Source organism: Danio rerio, chromosome 12 (genome assembly GCF_049306965.1).
Source record: "Danio rerio strain Tuebingen ecotype United States chromosome 12, GRCz12tu, whole genome shotgun sequence".
Lineage (NCBI taxonomy): Eukaryota > Metazoa > Chordata > Actinopteri > Cypriniformes > Danionidae > Danio > Danio rerio.
Genome location: NC_133187.1, coordinates 35,128,119 through 35,152,924, shown reverse-complemented (window position 1 = coordinate 35,152,924; position 24,806 = coordinate 35,128,119). Strand labels below are relative to the sequence as shown.

The 24,806-nt window shown below is 32.3% G+C and overlaps 1 protein-coding gene and 1 long non-coding RNA gene across 53 annotated transcripts in view; one reads left to right on the top strand and one right to left on the bottom strand.

The window, feature by feature from the left end:
* The window catches only part of rbfox3a (RNA binding fox-1 homolog 3a), an 829,029-nt gene that overhangs the window by 4,198 nt on the left and 800,025 nt on the right, over positions 1–24,806 (bottom strand). For 24 of the 50 annotated variants that reach the window (XM_068224793.2, XM_073918645.1, XM_073918631.1 and 21 more), the window contains one exon: positions 19,034–20,648. The exons of the other annotated variants lie outside the window; for them this stretch is intronic. In XM_068224793.2, coding sequence (XP_068080894.1) covers positions 20,604–20,648 — 45 coding nt within the window. In that variant the 3' untranslated portion in view covers positions 19,034–20,603. Of the gene's footprint in view, positions 1–19,033; positions 20,649–24,806 lie in introns of those variants that run through there. 50 annotated transcript variants of the gene reach the window in all.
* Positions 1–24,806, top strand: part of LOC141376839 (uncharacterized) — a 106,397-nt gene that overhangs the window by 12,182 nt on the left and 69,409 nt on the right. Inside the window, exon 4 of one of the 3 annotated variants that reach the window (XR_012388093.1) lies at positions 20,761–21,063. The exons of 1 other annotated variant lie outside the window; for it this stretch is intronic. This is a non-coding gene — a long non-coding RNA (uncharacterized lncRNA). Of the gene's footprint in view, positions 1–15,174; positions 16,225–20,760; positions 21,064–24,806 lie in introns of those variants that run through there. One more of the 3 variants, XR_012388094.1, reaches the window with a different exon arrangement.

The window sequence follows — 24,806 nt, the reverse complement described above, 5'->3', positions numbered from 1 at the left end:
CACAGAGCATTTTCAGGTTTTTGTTCTCATCCTTCACTTTTTTCCAGACCTATTTTAATTTCTTACATCTGTTGAACAAAACCTTTTGGAACCATTTTGCAATTGACTTTCATAGTATTTTTGATCCTACTATAGACGTTAGTGGCTAACTGTTTCTTAGGCCCAATCCCAAGTCTATTTTTGTTCCCCTACCCCTTTCCCTTGGCCCTTGAAACAGAGTGTGAAGGGGAAAGGCTTCAAATTTTACTCCTAAGAAATGGAACACCACTACAGCACCTGCACAAGTCATAATCTGTCATCAAGATCTCTCACTTCCTATGAGATTGATGATTATGACTGCTTTAGTTATTGGATTATTTTATGGTATTTATCTTTAGGAAATCACTCAAGACATGTTTTATGTTATCAATAAGATCTAATGTGGCAACAAGATCGTAACTGTACTGTGCATTTACACTGTGGCCATTTTCATCTATGTAAACAAACGAAAACAACAATAACATTATACCCGACACTGTTAAATGCTCATTCCCAGATGCTAGACTTTTCTGACAGGGTGTTCCTGTGTCATTGTGTCAGATGTGAAAGAATGTTGTAGGACTATTATAAATGCACTTTAAAAAATGCTGGGTTCCACAATTCATTCATGGTGTCCAAACACAAATTGATTAAGTTAACTTGACACTTCGAACAAATTCATATGGATTAAACATAAAAAAAATTAAGTCGTCCCAAATGAAATCTCAAGAATTGTGTTGTTTCAGCTCATTTTAATTCAGCAGTTTGAACAAGTAAAAAAAAATTTGAGTGTAAGTTGCTACTAGGGATTGTAGACAACGAAATTTAGCGGTGTTTATTTTAGCGTTTGTTATTTAAAAGCATGACGGTAAAACACAAAGTGGTTATGAATGTATTAAAACATGTGCTTGTCTGTTGTAAAAATACGTAATAATGACAAAAAAATAATTAGTGCATCTAAAGTAATTTGTGCATCTCCTTACTTCCGTGTGCAGCTGTCATTGTAGCTGGTGTACTCTGGGAAATTTTCATGCCCCTTGGTTTCGAGTGTGGTCATGAAAAAGTTTTGAGGATTATCTAGCCCTTCCCCTTAGCCCTACACCTTCAAGATAAAGAGAATTGGGACACTCCTACCCCTTCATGTGAACACACAAATGGAGAGTAGGGGTAAGGGGAAGGGCTAAGGGGTAGAATTGGGATTGGGCCTAATATTCTTCAAAATATTTTCCCTTTAACTGAAAAAAAGAAAGCCATAAAGCTTTAGAATTACTTAAGGGTGAGTAAATAATGAGTAAATTTTCATTTTGGGCAGAGCTGTCCCAGCAGGCAGCGAATGTCACACAGATGTAAAATTGACATTGGACTCTAACGTCAGGCTAACTTTGAATTTTAGTTGTATATAAAAATCGGGTTGACGACAGAACCCAACGTTAGTTTGAGGTCAGACTCCAACGCCAAAATGTTGGATTTTGGTTAGTTAATGCCAAAACGTAACATCAACCAAAGATCAACATCTGCTCATGTTAGATTTTAACATTGTATTGATGTCACACGACATTAAAGTGACGTTGAATTTCAGTTAGGTAATTACGCAACAAAACCAACCAAAGATAAAAGTTGACTAATGTTAGACTTTGACGTTGTATGCATGTCATATAATAAAATTAAAATGATGTTTGATATTAGTTAGTTAATGTCATAGCCTAAAACCAACTAAGCCAGCTGACGTTGGTATTGGATGTCAGCTGCCGTTGGTATTAGATAATAAATTGACATAAAATTTTGGTCGCCTGAGTTCGCAACCAAAACAGAACTAAAGATCAATGCCATATGAAGATTTGAACTTCACGTTTCTTGTTCCTCAAATAAAAACATCAAAAACATAAGATCAGTGACACAAACAGCAAACTTACAAAACCCCTCTCTTATCAGTTTCACCCTGTAATATACAATTCAATCATAAATGCCTTGTTTTACATTTCTTCTAAATCCTGCATCTTCATCTCCAGCTATATGATAGATTCTGAATCCCAGCTTTTTTTCAGTGTGATCTCAGCCTTTCTGGACTTGCGTGGTCTAAAAAGAAACTAATTACACAATCAAAATGCAAATTGTGTACCAGGAAAATATATCCTGATTACATTATGTTCCATGCACCGACTCAGTATCAGAAACAATCCTTGGGTGCAACGCTAAACACACACAATGGAATTATCTTCCAAATCCTGGATTAGAGCAACTGAAGTCAAAATAGGGCTCAGTGGGGAGAACTCGCACTACATTTTCAGCATAATGAGCGAACAGGATGATCAGAGGCAATATTTATGAGGTGATATCTTGACATTTCTAACTTCAATACAATAACATATACAATAATATACTCGGGGCAGCACGTTGGCTCAGTGGTTAGCACTGTTGCCTTACAGCAAGAAGGTCGCTGGTTTGAGTGCCAGCTGGGCCAGTTGGCATTTCTCTGTGGAGTTTGTATGTTCCTCTCGTGTTGGTGTGGGTTTTTTCCAGGTGAACCGGTTTCCCCCATAATCGAAAGACATGTGGTATAAGTAAATTATATGAACTAAGTTGGCCGTAGTGAATGAGTGTGTGTGTGTGTGAGAATGTGAGAGTTTATGGGTGTTTCCCAGTTCTGGGTTGCAGCTGGAAGGGCATCCGCTGTGTAAAACATATGCTGGAATGGTTGGCTTCATTGTGCTGTGGCGGCCCCTGATAAAATACTGGATTAAGCCAAAGGAAAATGAATGAATTCATATTTTTGGACAAAGTGAAACTGTGAAGGGGCAGAGACTGGGGTGGGCTGTAATGCTAGAATTGCTTTAATTGTCCTGAGGTGCATTTTACAAACAAATATGCAACTGGCTGTTGAAATTTCATAGTACAATTAATTGTTAAAGACACTAGATCATTATGTATACGATCACTATAAGCTGTTTAAACCGCATTTTTTTAGAACAGTCATTGGTGTTGTCACAAAGGTGGTAGAGTGATAACCGTAGCAACTTAATGAATATTATGTCAGATTATTGCTGTAAATAACCATGTGATCAAAGGGCTGTTCGCTGTTTTATTCTCTTTTATTATACAGGCTCCTTGAAGTTCCTCCAGGGTTCAGCCAGTACATCGCATATGCAAACTCTTCTAAACATCACTGTAAATCTCCTAACAAACTACTTTGACGAAGAATGTGTACTTCATGTGAAATGAAAGATATAGGTTTTACTGTAAGTATAATTTCTGTATATATAGATAAAATCAACGCAATATTACGGTAAATCAAAACTTTTTGAATTGGTGGCTAAATCATACAAATTCATAGGATCTAATTCGTACAATTTAATAAGATTTGCTCATCACCCAATGACGTTTGGGTTTAGGTATGGGGATGGGTGCCTTTATAAAATCGTACTAAATCAACTAAACTTGTACGAATTTGTATGAATTAGCCACTAAACTGACGAAATGTAAAATACTTTATTGTGAAATCAGGCTGAATAAAACACACAGCTTTTTCTATTGTGATGTACTGTCAATCAATCAATCAATCAATCAATCAATCAATCAATCAATCAATCAATCAATCAATCAATCAATCAACAGCATTTGTTAATCAACGTTTAGTTATAGGAAATCCACTGGTAATTTTCTGCCAGTACATTATCCATTTTTTATTCTGTCATATATTTCTATTGTGTTGCTTAATTTTTGAATGTCAAGATCTACTTAGAATTCGTCGACTTCAGAAACTATAAAATAAGATGCTATAGTTGTGGTTCTACTGTCTTGCCGTCAGGTACAATTTCAGTTGTTTCATGTTAACCTGGTACAGTGTAGCACAATTACACATGATAAACCATTCTTGGCCTGGAATTCTAGGCAAGGTCCGTGCTGAATCATACTACTAGCGTGCATGACATCAATACTCTGTTGCCTGGCTGCCAGTTCTCCACAGATGGCCAGCCGAAAGCATGCTATTTATTAAATTATTTATTTCTTGTTTTTCAAAAAAAGTCATTAGTCCGCAAAACAGGAAATATCTAATCCTCCTGCATATTTCTGTTTACATTACACTTGCGTTACCATAGCAATTTGAGAGATCGCATTTGTATTAGATTCCAGAGAGCTCTGTTTTGCCATCACCAAAATGGAATTGAAATGTTCTGGATTTATATAAAATGTAATGGTTAAACAGAGAAAACCCGTAGTAGTTTCTAACTACTGTTCTAAAGCAGCAGTTCCAATCAACCACATATGTTTGTGACGCTGTTTTAGTAAATTTCTAAATTTAGGAATCACAGAATCACTGTTGGTAATGATGATACTCGCGACCATAGTTGGCTATGTGTGGTTTTGGGAAATGCACCACTAAATTTGAGTGTGTTGTATAGGTTCAAATATTTCAGCATCTGTACAGTCTATCGAAACATCTGTACTTTTGACAACACTAAAGGCTGTAGTCTGAGGTGGATGTTGCAAGTCCATTGGACAGAAGGAGAAAACAGAAAGAGGAGGAGAATCCGGGTGTCCTGGGGCCCTCGTCCTGACAGAAGCTCTCTAATTCAGGGAGATGTGGAGGAGCCTCAGAAGACGGAGCGGACTGACTTTAATTTTAACATCACTTTGTAGTTCTTCTCCCATCCCTGGAGGAGCACACAGATGTGCTTCAGCATTCTGATCACGGCCAATGATGGGCCTCTGTTCTTTCTGTTTTCGGGCTGTAATATTTCTGGAACAGACATGGGAGGCTCCTCCAGTTTTTGCTTGACAAACATGAACAGAAATCGACTGGGGGAGATGTAAAACTCGTGGCGGGCTGCTGTGTCGATGAGAGTCAGAAGCTGAGAACACGATACATGCTAAGATCCCTTTTTAACATCCAGGTCCAATTGATTGGTGACTGTGTTAAGTGGTAAAACAGGCAGCATGTGAAAATGAGAAGGTATTTAAACAAATCCTGACAATAAAATCAAAAGTAATTGAATAATAATAATAATAATAATAATAATAATAAATCATTAATATTTTTATAAAGTTAAAATGATAATAAATATAATAAAAATAAATCATTCATAGTTTTATAAAGTTACAATGATGATACTACTACTACTACTACTACTACTACTACTAATAATAATAAATCTTTAATATTTTATAAAGTTACAATAATAATAAGGATAATGATAAATCATTAACATTTTTATAAAGTTACAATGATGATGATTAAAAAAATAACAATAAATCATTAATATTTTTATAAAGTTACAATGATGATGATGATGATAACAATAATAATAATAATAAATCATTATTATTTTTATAGTTACAATAATAATAATAATAATAATAATAATAATAATAATAATAATAAATCTTTAATATTTTTATAAAGTTACAATGATAATAATAATAATAATAATAATACATTATTAATATTTTTATAAAGTTACAATAATAACAATAATAATAATAAATCATTAATATTTTTATAAAGTTACAATGATGATGATGATGATGATGATAATAATAATAATAATAAATCATTAATATTTTTATAGTTACAATGATAATAATAATAATAATAATAATAATAATAATAATAAATCATTCATATTTTTATAAAGTTACAATGATAATAATAATAATAATAATAATAATAATAATAATAATAATAATAATAAATAAATTAATATTTTTATAAAGTTACAATGATAATACTACTACTAATAATAAAAAATAATAATAAATCATTAATATTTTTATAAAGTTACAATGATGATGATAAGAATAATAAAAATAAAACTAATAATTAAAATAATAATAAGAATTAACATTATCAGTATTATTTTTCATTTAATTTTATATTATTATTATTATTAGTAATAATAATAATAATAATAATAATAATAATAATAATAATAATAATAATAATAATAATAGGGATTTGTAAAAAAAATCTGACAATAAAATAAATAGAACAACAACAACAGTAATAAATAAAAATATACAAGGGTTGTCACAATACTGCAATTTAGTACCAATCAGTACTAAATTTTAAAAACAGCCATTTCCTGTTTTTAAAGGGTTTAGCAAGTTCTTAAACACCGCTAATTTGCCAGAAAAGACTGTAATTGGGCGTATAGGTCATCAGTTCACTGCTTACCATTTTAAAGTCATGTCGATCTGCTGGCTTGTCTATAAGCGGACAATCTGCTGATGAATCATGGCTTTAAATCGCTTTATTAAAAATTTCAGTGTCAATTGGTACTGAATTCCAGTACTGTAACAACCCTAATATACAGTATATATATATATATATATATATATATATATATATATATATATATATATATATATATATATATATATATATATATATATATATATATAAAATCACATATATAATTACTGACTATTGAGTTAAATAAATGACAAAATCGTTTTTTAGACAACTTAATTGTTCAATGCATAGAAATTTGTTAAACAATTAAGTTAACCAACTGTGTTTGTAGTCAACACAAAGGAATTGTGTAGAACCCTGCATTTTTTACAGTGTATGTAAAAAAATACTACAAATGTAAAAATACAAACTGAGACAAGATGATGATGATAATAATAGCGACAATAATTACTGTTGTTATCATTTTAATGATTATTATCATCATCATCAAATAACAATCTAGACACACTCTATACACTGCTTGTTCAAACAGTTCATTTAAAATAAGCTGGATCAACACAAATCTTAAGGGTCAACTTATTTGTTTTATGTTAAATCTATTTAAATTTGCAGAAACAATTATGTTAACTTAATCAATTTGTGTTGACACAACATAAAGGATCTGTGTGGAACCCAGCATTTTTTAACAGTGCAATAATATAAGTAGTACTAAAATAAATACACACATAATAAATAATACATATAATAATACATAAAGCGATTACTGACTATTGCCTTTGACAAAACTGACAGCATCAATGTAATTTCTATACATAAATATTACTAAAAAAAACATCCATTCAGAAAATAAAAAATAAACACAGACAGTTATAATTTTCCTTTTATTTAGACACAAAAATTGCTTATGTATTACTCATGTATTTTATGTACACAGCTTTACCTACTGTATCTTAAAATCCAAAAAAACAGCTATGCGAGAGCAGAATGAACCAGCTGGATTTGAACAGATGATGTGATTCATATAAGCTGAAACTTTCACATTGTAAGCCTACATGAAATGGACAGCAAGTACACACTTAATACTACAGGTTATACATACAAAAAGATGACCGTCATATGTGCTCACATATATTCATATATATATATATATTTATAGTATTATGTACAAAGAGTACAGTTTTTGCTTATCATTTCTTTTTTTAAAAACATTTCTAAAAATCCCCTGACAGAAGGAAATTGCACAACAAAACAGACACAATTTTAAATGACAGGAAGTTAATGAGGTAACGGCGGATGTTATCATATTAAATCGCATTATTGTCCAGTGTGACCCAGTTTGGGTCTATTATTGAAATAATTCAATGCTTTGAATTGAGCATTTGAAAAAAACAACAACTATATTATAGTATGAGCTTCCATTTAAAATTGAAATAAATAAATGAGATAAATAAATAAATGTTTTTCACTTTAAATTCTGTCCCGTTTTCACCCTCAAAAACACCTCTGAGTAAATTAGCATTTGTGCCATCAAATCGAGAGAGATGAAAATCTGCTGCTATGTGGACTGGCCCTTGGCCCACGTTGCCATCTTACAAATCACTGCATTAACAGAGCTAATTAAACAGGCAATCTTTTAATGGGCCACTGCGGCGTCCATGCAAGACAGAGACTTCCATCTTGTCAATCTGCAAGCTCACACATTGGTTTAGATGACTGCAAACTGTCTCCTCAGCAGTCATTTCATGCTCAGTACAGTGTTTTCTCTCACGGCCCCGAAATGCTGGAATTAAATAAATGGGTGATTGAGTCTTAATACGGTCGCTTGATTAGTTTAATTGTCTGAAATAGAGATGGAAATGCCTATGATAGTCTTTTGCATGAATTAACTCATTTATAGTTCTGCATAGATTTAAAAAAAAAAAAAAAAAAGGAAGTGTGGGTTGAAAGTGAAGCTTTGCTACTTTTTAGGACTGACAAAGTGTGGCTGGAAGCACCGAACGCAACCCACAAAATATATAAAAAAATAAATAGTCATTTAAAGTATTAGTAATTTGTCTTTGAACCATGCTATAGTAAAGTGTATTATACAGTACTATATGTTTCACATCAGGCTGCTGTTAAGTCTGTCAGGCTTTATTTTGGGAATACGACTGACTAGATTATTCTACTTATTAAATGAATGCTTGTCACAAAGGTAAACGATTAAACCTTGATCTGAGCTGTAATAACTTTCAAACTCGTTTATAGAAACCTACTTATTCAGTCAAAAACAGCAGCGTGACAGACAAGCAGAAATAAAAATGGATATGAACATATTCACTGACTGTCAAAATGATTAAAATAGCCGGATGAGCCTCTGTTTTAGCGGTTGTTATCACGGAATAACATTACTTGGAATGTCATGATTGACCAATCAGAATAAAGTGTTCCTGGGAGCCCTGTAATAAAGTTTTTAATGAATTATTAATTTAGTTTTAATAATTATAGTGAACTGATTATAGTGATTATAGTGATGTGGTATCTACCAGGTACCATAGTAATCTGGTAGAGTTTGCTTTGCTTTAGCTTTTTTTTTGTGTTAATTATTGTGATCTCCCGATTTACAATATAGGAAAAACTGGGAAATCTCTGTAGACTGATGGCATTTCATGCCGTTCACCCTTATATGCTTAAAATGTGAGCAAAATCACCTGTTTAAGATATTACGCTAGAGAATCATTCAAATACTAGCGCTAAAATTATGTTTGTAAAGTAGCAGCAGTTTCTGCTTTTCTGACATCAGCTGCAGATGTGAATGAATGGCGGAAGAAAGTAGTTCCTCTTACAAAAAGATTTTTAAGACTCCTAGTGTTTGATTTTCTATTTTATATACACAATTATGCCGTTGAACTGTTGTATAAATGCAATATCACACTTCTAGCAGTGTAATATGCCTATATATCATCACTGGTGGGACACTAAGCAATCAGCCTGCAGGCTCGAGCCAACGCACACTTTCTACAAGCGCCGATATAAAGCATACCACACTGCTACTCATGATATATATTAGATTAAGACAGGCTTAAGATTATATTACTTTAAAAGAAACTTTACACAACACTTTTTATGTTTTTACTGCAGTAAATAACTGTGCTGTATTGTAGTATAATACATTCTGTATTTGTAGTGAATTTTAGAGTATTGACAGGTAATTTGTTTATATTACTCTAGTTGTTGTAATACCAAAGCAACTATAACATTAACACAAGCGATTAATTCAGTACTTTACTATAGTATGGCTCAAAAAACACAATAGTATTTGCTATAATTTACTAATGTGTTCTTTCATGTGGAAGCATGTTTCATTTTGGAAAAGTAAAGCCACTTCAGAAAATGTGCAGTCAATTAAAATTGTGTCTCTCACAGAAATTAAACTGAGGTCAGAGGGCAGAGTAAACACCCGATGTATGGAGAGAGAGGAAAAAAAAAGACAATTTAAACAGTTTAGCAACACACAGCACAAGGTCTGGACATGATTCGCTCTCTCTCTCTCTTCTCTTTTCAGAAACGGTATAAACAATTTGGATTTAAAGCCTATTATTATATAAAAACACCGGCACATAATTTTTTTAGAGGTGTGTTTAATAAGTTTACAAAAAGATGAGTACTTGGTATGTTTTCATATTTCACGCCTGTCTTATTATTATTTTTTTTTATTTTCAAATTGATCAACATCAACAGCACATTGTTCAAAGTCAGACGTAATAGAAAAGAAAGAAAAAGAAGCTTGGATAGAGAAAAAAAAAGCACAATGATATTTACAGAGTGTTAAATTTTCACTTGTATTCCATTCCCACAGATGAGATTTTGGCAATTTGGTTTCTGAGACAATAAGGTATTTTTAAGTCTACTTTTAAACGTTTCTCCCAAATTGAAATGTATTTAGTGTTGATTTACAGAGCAAAGGTTAAATACTTCAAGATGTACTCCATTCCTACATTTTGGATTCTGATCCACGTCAGTTTAGACGTTTTTAAGAAAAGACATTTCACAAAATAAAAACAATCATAATTAATCCTGTTTATTACATGGTATTAAGATTCATTTTGTATATAACATGTAACGTTTCATCAAATTTCACTTCTTTGAAATATTAGATCAAAGGATCAGGAAAAAAGCTCATAAATGCACATTGGCTTTCCACTTCAAAAAATCTGGAAAGTGGTTAAAAGTGGATACAAGTAATTTACAGAGAAAGAAAGAGAGATTTAAATAAGTGTGTAAATGGGAAAGCATTTTTGTTTCTCGTCTACTTGTGATTAAATTGACCAAAATGCATCTTAATACCAGATGTAAACAGAGCCATTGATTTACAGTGCATGTAAAATCCTTCAGCTGTAGCACTTGTATTCCATTGCCATTGATGAGCTTTTTATCTCTTATAATTTGGTTTCTGATAAACAACAGTTTAAACCTTTCGAAGCCTTTTAAAACTCAATTTTTAAACACTCCTCTCAAATGAAAACTTATTCAGTATTGATTTGGGGTGCATGATGAATCTTTTAACTAGCACATTTAATCAAACCCCCGCTGAGATTTTAGCTTTTTAAACTATTGTTTAGATGGGGAAAAAACTAAACTATTTAAGTCCTCTTTTTAACACTTGTCCCAAATAAAAACACATTCAGTAATGCTTTGAAATGCATGGTAATTTGTATTTATATTTCATTCCTATGGATGAGATTTTAGATTTTATTTAAGGTTTTGTATGGCTACTGTATGGTTTTACAGTAGTTCAGATTTACCTTTCTAAAACCTTTCTCCCATATTAAAACATATTTAGCAATGGTGTACACTACATTTCATATCATATATTTTCAAATGGCATTTGTTTTACATTTGGACAGAGGAGATTTTAGCTTTTTCATTTTGCTTTCGAATAACTAAAATCTACATTTTAACAAAATAGTTTTTAATTAACAGATGAATGTATTTTGTGATTCACACGTTTTTTTCTGCTTATTTACGGTTGTGAATTGCATTATGGGAAGTTGATCTCTGCTCTGTCGGATTTTGATGTTGAAAATTCAACTCTACAGTTTGACAAAATGACTTTTATTGTCAATTGAGTACAAGAGTATAAGAAATAAAATATAAAGAAATAAATTTGTAATATAACCGAAAATGTACTGCCAGTTTATTGCAATGTCTTTGTACCATAATATACAACACCAACCCAGACAATATATCACTTTAAACTATTAAAATTGTTAATAGAAGTCACTTCTTTGAGCTTCTCGATGTTAAAAGTTGTTTTAAGAAAGATCAAGGTCCCATTATGGAATTCAAAAGCATAAATAAATGTGGAAAAATAAAAACAGCAATCACAAAATATGTAAAACGGCTAATTTACGGATATTTTTTTACTGTGTTGTGAAAATGCCTTTTTAGTCCGATTCTAAACATGTTTAGAACAATTGCTTTACGGCATTTTAAATATTTTGAGTAGACCTGGTATTTTTGTCTATTTAAGAACTTTTCGTTATTGCATTTTGATTTTCTTGAAACATCTAAACTCTTGTTTAGCAAAAACCAAATTAATATTAAAAAATCAATATTGAATGTTTTAATTTGGTAGAAGAATAAAAAATTTAATTTAAAAAAGGTTTGTTTCCTTAAAACATTTAGTTTATTAGAAAGAATTAGGTATTTTTAAAGCCCTTCTTAAACACTTTTCCCAAATGAAAATAGATTCAATATTGATTTACAGCATGCAAAAGTTTTAATTAGCCCTTGTAATCCATTCATGAAGAAGAGATTTTAGATTTACAACTGTTATACAACAGGCTGAATGTTTAAAGAAAACAAGTTTTTTTTGGCACAAACAATGCTCCCAAATGAAAACATATTCAATATTGATTTCCTCTGCATGGTAAAGAATTTGAGCGCCACTGATAATAACTTTCCAACAATAGAGCTCTCAGCATTTGCATTTTGGTGTCTGATAATCAACACTTTGGATGTTTTAGGAAAATATGTTTAATATTGATTTTGTAACCTTTTACCAGAAAGCAAATTGCAAAAGATAAAAGCTCATCATCGCAGATCAATATTGAATGTTTTGATTTGGCAGAAGAGTTGACAAATGGAAATTTAAACTACAGTTTATCCTAAATGATGGATTTTGAAGGTCTTTTTAAACACTTCTCCCAAATCAAAGCACATTCAATTTTGCTGGCAGTGTGTATTAAATCTTTTAATTAGCACTTGAAATTTGTATTATAAATATTGTAAACAATAGTAAAAACTTTTTTTTTGTATGTTTAAAGTAAAGAAGGCATTTTTGATATGTTGTTTTAACCATTTCTCTTAATTAAAAACATTACAAATACTGATTTACGGTAAATAGTAAATAGTTAGGGTCCTGAATTCTCTTTTGTTGGAAAGTTATTATGAGTTATAATAACTTTCCAACAAAAGAGAATTCAGCATTTGCATTTTGGTGTCGTATAATCAGGTCTTTGGATGTTTTAGGAAAACCAGGCCTTTTTTAATCCATTCTTTACCACTTTTCCTAAACCAAAATATATTTAATATTAATTTAGTAACATTTGATCAGAAAAACAAATTGCAAAAGATAAAAGCTCATTACCACAAATCAATATTGAATGTTTTCATTTGGTAGAAGAATAAAAAAAAAGGACTTTGTTTCCTTGAAACCCCCAAACTGTTGTTTATCAGAAAAGAGGTATTTTAAGCCCTTTTTAAACAACTCTCCCTAATTAAAACACATTCAATCTTCTTTTAATTAGCACTTGTATTCTTTTTCTTGCATTTACAAGATTAGACAGCAGTTTGGTTGCTTCAAGAAAACAACACCTTTTTAAGTCTCGTTTTAAACATTTCTCCCAAATTAAAACAAACAAATAAATACTGATTTACAGTGCTTAGTAAATAATTTGAACACCACTGATATTACCTTTTCTAACAAAAAAGCTTGTGGCATTTGCACTTTGCTTTCTAATATTAAACACTTTGGATGTTTTAGCAAAATGTTAGGAAAGACATATTTAATAGTGATTTTCCATTGTTTTTGTTTTGCACAATCGTGAAGCCAAGTAAACCTAACAATAAAAAGTAAATATTGTAAATATTATTATTATTATTATTATTATTAATTCCCAAATAACTAAATTTTTTTGGCTGCTTCGTCAAACTTATTTAAAATGAGCTTAAACAACACAATTCTGAAAATTTTGTTGGGGGGAAATACATTTTTTTAAAATCCATTTAGGTTTGTTTCATTAACTTAATCAAGCTGCATTGGGACAACATGAATTAATTGTGTAGAACCCTGCATTTTTACAGAGTACACACCGTTTGCTGTTTGTTCAAACTACTTATTTAAAATGAGCTGAAACAACACAATTCGTGAGTTTTAGAACAACCTAACTGTTCTAATGAACTTAAATTTGTAATAATAAGTTAACCTAAGTCCTTCGTGTTATCCCAAAACAAATCTATTGTGTGGAACCCAGCATTTTTTACAAAGCAGTTGCCTGTTAATAATAAAGGTAGTTTGTGATGGGTAAAAAAAATAAACCTGATTTGCTGATTGTATTGCTTTGTTAAAATAAAATTAAACAACTTAATTGTTTAATGTTCAATCCACTTAAATTTGTAAATATTACTGAGTTAACATAATTCTTTTTATGTTTTCCCAAGACAAACCGATTGTGTGGAACCCAGCCTTTTTTACAGTGATACAATATAATAAAAGTAGTTTATGAATGTTAAAAATTAAACCGATGATTGCTGATTTTATTGCTGTATTAAATTGATAATAAACAAATTACTAAATAATAATAATAAGAACAATAATAATAGTAATAACAATAATACACTGTAAAACCTAAACGTGAAAAATTACTAAATAAATTAAATTACTTTAACTTATAATTTAAAACAAAGTTACATTAACTCAATGAAAAAGAGTTATGGTGACTTATAAACTGATTATATTAAGCAGAAGACAAATCTAACGAGTTATGAATGAAGGAATGATATTTTTTGTTTTATTTTAACTAATGCTATAAGCAATACCAAGCCATTTGAGTAGCTAGACAATTATTTGGACTTAATTTGTTCTGTTACCTAAACTCGATTTGATAACTGAACTTAAAATGTTTAAGTTACCATTACTCTAAACATTTGATAATATCAACACAAATAATATATGTGTATATAACTCATAATATAGATATAATTTTAGAGTACTCAAACCATTTTGTTTCAAAACTGAAATGTTTGCTGCAATCAGTTTCCTCAAACAGTTTAAGTTAATTTAACTTATCGGGTTTTACAGTGTAAAAACAATTATATTTAGTGACAAACAAAATAAAGTAAACATTTATGATTGTGTGGAAAAGTATTACTAATTAATCACTACCTTAATCCCTGTTAAGACATATTTAATACAGACTCTCCATCATATTCATTTCGCACTAGCTAAACCTCAGTTTTAGCAATCGTGCATCTTTTTTTCCTTTTCAAGTAAACCCGCACACTGCTGCTGCACCAGGAGAGCAAGGACACATTCGTTTAGGTGAAATATTATGTTGCGCTGTAGATTTCTCCCTACAAAGGTGGAAAAAAGCAATGCATCTAATCTATGTTTTACAATAGGCTGCTGTGATTTCACACTCAAGGGAGAAGACGGCGTCTGGAGAGGCAGCCGCAACAGCTATGGTAATAGACTGAGCAGAACGGCTGTGCCACGCGCCCGACCGGCCTAGTGTATCTCCAAATGAGATCAGTGGTTATTGACTCAATGCTGTTATCTTTAATCTGTGGAGTAAATTACTTTGGATGCTGCCTCTCTACCCTGGTTTCTTTCCCCTTCTTCTATAACTCCACCCTTACAATTCCATTTGAGGGGCGCGGGTTGCTATTTACTGGGCCGATGTGTGTGTGTGTGTTTGGGACAGAGAGACATGATCAACGCCTTGAGGAACCAGGATATGAGGGAGGCCCTATTTCACTGGTAGGATTACTGCCACCCTCGACTGTTTCTTTCTCATTCTTCCTCTCTAAAGGCCTGGCATGTCTTATCACCGGTCCTGTATAAAGTGCCGGGCCTCAGGGGAATGTCACCTTGGGGGAAAATCTCTCACCTTAGTGCTTCAGCAGAACGTTCGGGATCATTCGCAGCTAGGTCTTTATGAAAACAGATTGCTTTAGAGTGACAGTTCTTAAATTCTTATTTTTTTTTCTTCTGTTTTTATTCTGTTTGTTTTATTTTGTATGGGTGTGTATTTTCTGCCACATTTGCTTTAAAATGAAAGTGCTTTTATGAAAATAAGATGTCAAATTATGGGTTAAAGGACGTCCAACATTCAACGTGGCAGATACATGTAAAAATGAAACACTTAATATGTAAATAACAGATTAAGTGATCATATTAAATTTCATTAAATGATAAATTATTATAATGTGATAGAATATTTCAGGTAAATAACTATATTTTACACTGAAGGACATTTTAAAGGGTGTCTTTTTTTTTTTTTTTTAATTTCCAGGTTCTGCTGGTTGATGCATATTTCCTTGCCATTCTAAATGCAATTGTAATCGTTTGTTTTGGTAGAGAGTGTCTTCTGTAAATCAAGGGAATTAAGCTATATGTAGTATATAGATTTTATAAATAATTACCTGTATTTGGTCTTTTTGAAAAATGTGACGTACAGTTGAAGACAGAATTATTAGCCTTTCAGTCAAAATTAAATTATTAAAAAAAAAAAAAAAAAACAACAACAACAACTCCCAAGTGCTGTTTATGTTTTTTTTTCAACAAATATTTTCAATCAATAGTTTTAACAACTAACTTTTAATAACTAATTACTTGTTTCTTTTGTCTTAATAAACGTAAATAATATATAAATTAGCCTCTTAAAGTCAAGTGCTATTTTGAGGTTTCCGCCTGGATTTTGCCTACCCAAATAAAAACGCTTGCAGAGGTGTAATTGCATACGTCTGGTCTCATTAAAAAAAAAAAAAAAAAAAAAAAAAAAACTTTAAATTTTCATAAAATACTGTTGAAAATGATTAAAATAATTGTATGTGTTGTCTGTGTTATAATAAACGCCTCCAAAAAAGAGGCTCTTTTTTTGTAAACTCTAATTTTAAAGTGTACTTTTGAGGTTCTGTATGGTCAAGGTTACTGTAATTAATTTAGTTGTTTCCTGCACAGGTCAGTAATCATAGGACAAAAATGTCTCTATAATGTCTCTATTATATATACTCAAATACTGTATATACAGTGGTCAGCATAATTGAGTACAGCCCATTTTTTAAATAAATATTTTGATCTATTTATCAGTAAATATAGGCATGTTTTTTTGGTGTATTTAAACAAAAACAGATTTATTAAACAGATATATTTATTAAAATATTATTTTAGTCACCAAACATATTTAGAAATTGAAAGATAATACAATTAAATTCAAGCAAAATATTGCAAAAAATTACAACCTACAAAATTTCAACTAAATTTTTCCATTTTTTAGCTTCTCTTGATTTTAGCTCTATTTAAAATTTGTATTTAATATTTTTCTATAGCATATAAATTCGGGTGTACTAGTTTTTGGACAGCTATCATAGGTTATTTTGTTAGATAAGCTCCTGATTTGGCCTTAATAATGTGTAATGTATATGCACAAACATAATACTGTATAGCTTCCTATTAAAAATAAGAATTTAAAAGAGAGACTTGTGAGGGATGTACGTCGATATGCTGAGCACTATTCCAGCCAAAAATAGAGACTTTCTCTAGGAGAAAATAATGTTAACTGAAATTAAATAAAAAAACTCACAATTTTGTCTCCAGCTGTAATTTATGTATTTGTATATATATATATATATATTTTTTAGAGATGTGAATATCTTAAGTCGTCTCCATATGAGTTATCACTGATCTTGCTAGAACAAGAGGTGTTTGTCCCATTTTAAATTGTTTTCCTGCACACTAAATCTGCTCACTCCTATTAGAAATGCATACTTTTTTGACTAATGTCCCAAACATCTACTCAACAGCAAATCAATACCTGAGCATGTTGTTTAAAACATCACAACCGATCTCTGTTTAATTTAATGTTTATTATTTTAGTCTGATCCCTGTTGCATTTCAGCACCTTTGTTGGTTAAAATGATATCAAAGTGATGTTCCACTGGACTCTGCATTAACATAAGTTTGATGGAGATTTGAGTGCTGAACGGTAATTGCTCTCCCTGTCATGTCTGTTGTTGCAGTGGGATTGTGGACGTCTCATCAGCTAGAGGGTGCAATAGACCGTGTAGTGGGGAAGTGTTCTCTCTTTCCACATTACCGCACTGTGTTTATTTACAGAATGCTTTCTGAGCAGCAGAAGCGGCCTTGATTAAGTGTACGCTCTTTATGTGACATCTAACAGATTAAAACTGAAGGAAACCTTGCTGGGGGCTTTTCCTGCATGAATTTGTGCTGTGATACAGGCAGACTTGTTTGTGTACTGGTTTTGTTTAAAACAATAAGGGTTGTAAGAAACATTAATATCACATAATGCATGTTCAATACTGATTGATATTTTATTAGTATTACTGACTTTAAATAGTAAACAACACTGTAATAATTATTACTGTTAATTAAAATGATAATAATTATAATAATGATAATAATACATTTAGATTTTTTATACTACCAAAGTACTATAAAGTTTATCTGTGGCAATTGAAAATGTTACTTTATTTCTTATATAAGAAAAAAGTATACTTATAATTATATAAAGCATAGGTATAATAAAATGTTAATAATAATAATTGCATATCACTTAAATGATAAACAGTTGCCTGTAAATAATAAATGGTTAACCTAATTTGCTGATTTTGTTGCTTCGAAAATAAAACATTAATAATAAACATTATTATTAAAATAACAATAAAACTTAATAAGATTTTTTTTAGCAATTAAATGAACAATAAATAAGTAAATAAATATTTTTGTATGAAAACAAATAAATCTCATTAAATTTGTCCTAATTGGCAATTGAAAATGTTACTTTATTTCGTATATAAGAATTAAAGTATACGTGTTATAAATATATAAAGTATAATTATGATAAAAAGTCAAATATAATCAAAATAATTGTGTATCCCTTAAATGATAAACAGTTGTCTGCAAATAATAAATAGTTTGGGTAAAAAACATTACCCGATTTGTAGATTTTTTTACTTTGTTAAAATGAATGAATAAAGAAATAAATAAATAAAATGATAAAAAATAAAATAAATAAAGCATTAAAAATAATTAAACATAATAAAACGATTATATTTACTAACAAACAAACTAACAATAAATAAGTAAATAAATATTATTGTATGGAAAAAATATTTAATTCTCATCAAATTTGTCTACAGTCCATATGTGGCAATTGAAAATGTTACTTTATTTCGTATATAAGAATTAAAGTATACTTTAATAAAAAGTAAATAATAATAATAATAATAATAATAATAATAATAATAATAATAATAATAATAATAATAATAATAATAATAATAATAATAATAATAATAATGGCGAGGCAGTGGCGCAGTAGGTAGTGCTGTCGCCTCAAAGCAAGAAGGTCGATGGGTCGTTGGTTCGAACCTCAGCTCAGTTGGCGTTTCTGTGTGGAGTTTGCATGTTCTCCCTGCCTTCGCGTGGGTTTCCTCCGGGTGCTCCGGTTTCCCCCATAGTCCAAAAACATGTGGTACAGGTGAATTGGGTAGGGTAAATTGTCCATAGTGTGTGTGTGGATGTTTCCCAGGGATGGGTTGCGGCTGGAAGGGCATCCGCTGTGTAAAAACTTGCTGGATAAATTGGTTCATTCTGCTGTGGCGACCCCGGATTAATAAAGGGACTAAGCTGACAAGAAAATGAATGGATAATAATAATAATAATAATTGCGTATACCTTAAATGATTTAAAGTTTCCTGTATGTTTATAACTTATAAAGTATAATCATGATAAAAAGTAAATGATACTAATACTAATAATAATAACAATTGCGTTTACCCTAAATTACCCTAAATTTCTCAATCACAATCCTGGAGGACCACCAACACTGCATGTTTTGGATGTCTCCTTTATCTGTTACACCCATTACATCCTTAGTCTCTGCTAATGAGCTGATGATCTGAATCAGTGTGTTTGGTTAAGGAGACAAGGAAAATGTGCAGAGCTGGTGGTTCTCCAGGAACGTGGTTGAGAAACACTGCCTTAAATGATATACAGTTGTATGTAAATAATAAATAGTTTGGGAAAAATTAACCTGATTTGTTGATTTTATTGCTTTGCAAAAAAAATAAAGCATTAAAAAATAATAATACTCAATAACACTGAATTATGTTTACTATTAAAAAAAACTAACAACAAATAAGTAAATAAATATTACTGTATAAAAAAAAAAAAACATTAAATCTCATCAAATTTGTTGTAAGTCCACCTGTGGCAATGGAATACCTTTTACCAAATATACAGTACATATATATAAATATGAGTCTCCCCAAATGACATACAGTTGCAATCATACAGACAATAAATGTTCTGTTATATAACAGTACATCAAAGTGAAAGAGGGCGTGAGTGACAGAGAATTACTACAAATGCTTAATGAAGGGTCCATGTAACTAACTATTAGTTTGAACACTACTACAATATAGGTAAACGATACGTTTTGGTAAACAATCATAGGCTCCTTAAGAGAAAGCTAGAGCTTTGTAAATGAATGTTCATATCCACATTTCTCTTTGATATTTACTGGAGAGAAAAAAAAAATAGTAAGGCTATATTAGTAGTTTACAGATAGCATATGCGAACCGTAGAGTTTTTTCTTTTCATATTTTAATGAATAGGAGTCATCGCCTCTTCTTATAAGTGGGTGTTCAGTGGGGCCTTAAATGCAAGGACTGGAAATATATGTGTGCGAGTCTAGCGCTGCTGTTGTTTTGCTCAAGTTGCTCATTGCTGTGCCATTTAGTAAGGCAAATAAACTCACTTCCTGGCCCACTCCCTGTCCACATAAATCAGCTGAGCTCATGCCCATAAATCTACGCCGCGACTAAATGAGAAAACTCATTGGACAGCAGCCCTCCAGCCCCCACCCCCGCCTCTCTGTCACTCAGCCCCTCCCCTCCCAGAACACACATTTCAATACAAACAAAACACATTTTCAAATCAATAGCCAAGCAACAGAAATGCCGGATAACCGTAGGATGATAAGAAGAGCTTTAGCCCGAATGTGACCGGTTCGCTTATGAGCTGGAGGCGTTTGGGTGGCTTGTTTTGTTTGTGTTTGTTTGCTTTTGTTTGTTTATTTGTTTGGTCGGGGGATTGATTCTCTCTTTAGTAGGGTGTGAAGCGACTGTAACCTCCTCTGTAAAGGCTAGCCTGCAACATCAAAGATGAAAAAAAAAAAGAAAAATGACCCAATCAGTGTTAAATAGATTCTTTAAGGTGAACAGTTTTCTGTAATTTTCCTCCTTTTCATGTTATTTTGAAGGTTTAGGATTGGAATGGAGCTACCATTTGAATCGAGGGCAGGTGGGTGACAGAGTTCAGAGTTCAGCCAGGTACCGACGCCATGCCATTTTTACACTATCGTAATCTTGACATGACAACAAATGGGGAGAAAAGTTAGGATGATTCCATTATCAGCGGAGATCTGGTATCATCTAGAAAGGAGCCTTCTGCCAAAATGTGACTGCGATTTCTACTAACCAAGATCAATTTGTATGTGACTTTAACCCCAAGAATATTAACCTGATAAAAATTTGTAAGGTAAAGTCTCTTATTAAATGTTTACAAAAAATGATTGTGATTTCTTCATTTCTACTGAGGGTTTACGGAGACCCCCTCTTAAACTATAATAATTTCTACAGAGCGGGATCCACCAAAATTTTAACACAGGGGATCTGTTTTCCTGGAATGTGAAAGAGATTCCAGCCAACGAGCCTGATTGGTTTGAACTGAAGGGGACTGACCCCACAATGAAAGTTGTTTGCCTCTAAATGTGAATGAGAATGTTATCATAGGGAGCCCCCGTTTTTTGGTCATTACCATAGTACACCTGCTCTTAGAACAACAGCAGTTTCAACTAAGGTATATCCTTCAAAAATGATCTTGATTGAAGCTAAGATCTACTGAAGGGCGACCCAAATGATTTTTACCATGTGAAAGATTGCCATACTTTGACCGTGATTTCATGATTTCTACCAAGGTAGACCCACTCCAGAACATAACTTCTACTAGGGATGTCCAGATCTGATCACATGATTGGAAATCGGGCCCGATCACGTGGTTTTGAACTCGATCCGAATCGGACGTTACATCTCGTTCAGAACTCGAATATATATATGTATGTGTATATGTATTCTCATTGTTTTAACACATCTATAGTTATGCATTGGCACAGAGTTAGACCTCTTTCTTGAATTAACACAGAAATAGCAACGAGTGCGGCATGACATCACTTTGGTAAACGCCGGCAAAGTAGAACACGGAAGCAGCTTGAAGCAGATAGCGTGAGTAAGTCTGCGGTCTGGAGGTATTATTATGACGACAACATTGTCATAGCAAACTGTGAGATATGTAAACTTAGGATTGCTTGCCAGGGATTATAAGTTAAGGTACTATTTGTTTTTTTATTAGATTTATTTTATATGTACTGTTGCGCTAAAGTCCAAAAGTGAAGAAGTTATGCTATTTATTACTTGATTGCTTAAGATACCTCACAGAAGTGCTCTGTTTGTTTACAGAGTTGTTGAATGTTAAAATAAGACGAATTCAATAAAAAATAAGGAACATCCTGGATCTGTTTTAATAGAAGTATCGGATCGGGTTTAGGTATCAATAGATACTTAAAAACAAATGACTAGGACTCAAGGGCAAAAAAACTGATCGGGACATCCCTAATTTCTAGCCCCCAAGAACGACATAAAGATTTCATCTAAGCGAAATCCCCTAAAGTACGACAATGATTTCTGCCAAAAGCAGAAAAAAACACTACAGATTTCTACCCACCCTCCACTGTGTAATTACTGATTTCAGAGGGGTAGAGTTAATATGTTGTCAGGGGGCCTAGAAATTATATATCAGGCCCCTGGACTACTTGGAGGAGCTCATGTCCTCGGAATTATGCAATTCTGTCAGGTGGAACAAGTTTGATCTCGCCGAAAATTCCCATTTTGCAAGTAGTAATTACAAGGACATGGGTGTTTTTTTACTATACAGGATCTCGTTATTGCGGCAGTTTTGGCAAGGCGTGAACACACCTTAAAACAGGATGCTGCATCCTTCTGGTTGATTTCATCAGCTCCCCTGTATTGAACCTTTCCATCATGGCTGCCTGGCCTTCAGGTTGATCTGACTGAAAACATCTAACACTCGCTACTTTCTCAGACCTCTCCTTAACCGGACTGCAGTAATGCCAAATACAAAAAAACTTCAAAGGATCTATGGGCCGTTCTCCTCAGCTCCGACCCTGTGCAAAATACACACGCCTTAAACGTGGCATGAATTCTGTTCTAAAAGAGAGCAAAGCAAACTAACTTTTTTTCCCCCCTCTAACTCTCCGAGGGGCTCATTATTAAATACTTTTTACTTGTGATCTTCTGGTCAAATATGATTTAATGATATTCATTTCAATCTCAGCAGGCTCAGAGTAAGTACTAAGAAGAGTTCTGCTCGTTTGAGTCACATTCGGTTCGGTCCTAGGATCACTGAGAACTCTGAGAGCCCACCTCGGCCCCCCTGCGGCCATCATTGGACCGGAGGAGCACTGAAGGATATTTGCTATGCCTCAAATTGGCAAATTGAAGTCTTGAGAAAGGGAGGAAAATTTGAAAAAAAGAAAAAGGAGGCAAAAAAGCAACACAGGCCACAGTTTTAATTAAGTAAATGAAGAGGAAAAAAATGGTCTTAATTAATGAAAGCTTTTAGCTAGCAGCTGCACCGGGGAATAGTACGGTTTTGAGAATCACACGGATGTCGACTTGGTAAATTCCAGTCATTTGTCTTAGGCAGAGTGTTTGTCCAATAAGCCTCATGGGCAGGGGGAGGTGGGTGCGATGGAATCTTTTTTTTTCTCTTTCTTTTTTCCCCGTCGTTCTCCCTCTATCTCTCGCCTTTTCTTTAATCTCCCTCGGCACGCTGCTGCACGCGCTTGATGGTCGTTAATCTTGAGAAAAGTCCCGACCAACAGCCGCAAAAAAACAAATCATAAAGAGTTTTCTCTTTTTGTGTTCAGATAGGAGTTTTAGAATTTTTCATCTTTGATGTTAGCTGCAAAAGCTAGCTAAAAACAAACATTAACAGGACGACGATCCCCACATCAGATGGAAGGTCTAATCAAGTGTCAGTGCGCTGGATTACCCCATTGCATTTAATGAGATACAAAACACCAAGGATCCATTTTGACAAATTGTCACACACACATATATCAGCTGATGAGTCTCGGAATATGTAAACATATATCTATTCTACTGACATTATTAATGCAAATGTATACAGGGTCCAAAATTAACACTTTCCAAGTGACAAATACGAGCGTAAATTTGCTGTGGAGAGTAAATAACACACTTCACAAGTTGGCTTGTTGCAACAAGGTTTTATCTGTAGGAGGGATTGTTGATGTAGCCGAAGTGAGTTATTAGAATAAAAAAAGCTATCATATCCAAAAGAAAACATTTGTTGTATTCTGAAAATATTTCTACAATTTTTAGACATATATCTGGGATCTGTTTTCATTCTGCGATGTGTTTAATGTTAAAATCTGAAGGTTTCTCCCATCTACAAAATAAAAGCCCATTTAGTGCCTTGAGTACATTCTAACAATTTCCTCAGTCCTCAGGGTATTTATCTGGGATCTAAAATACGAGGAACAAAATCAAATGTACTGTTTCTTTTTTACATTCATTTTTTAAGTTAAAATCAAAAAGATACCAAAAAAATAATATGCTGTGAATTGTATATTCCAACTTTTATTTTCTGGTCATCTGCCATCTCTTTGTGTTCTATAGAATGAACAAAAAATACATTCTATACATTAAAAAATGCATACGCTGTAAGAGAAATACTGGTTGCCTTAAATTTTTCAACTGAATCAAATTAACTTTATGAGTCATTTAAACTTATATAATATTACAGTGACTTAAAACTGCTTGCATAACTAATAAAATTAAGTTAGAGCATAATTAACATGGTTTATTAAGCTACAATGAACTAAAAACATACCCTGTCATGACTAACTGACCATATAATTTTTTACACTGTATAATGTTGTGAAAAGGAATATATTTTGTATTATTTTTGTCTCTTTCTTTTCATTAAACAATGTATTTGTATTGCTTAAAGGTGATATATTGTTTATGTTTTGCGTACTAATGACATAAATGAAGCTGATTGTCTAAAATTAACTTGAGCTCTGCAGCTAAACTTTCTGTGAGCAGAGAATATTTGCAGTTGAGAAAGTCTTATGCTTTTAATGTTTAGCAGAGAATTCGTAGAAAAAGAGGACGTATGTATGGGTGCGGCCAATGGAGGACTGAA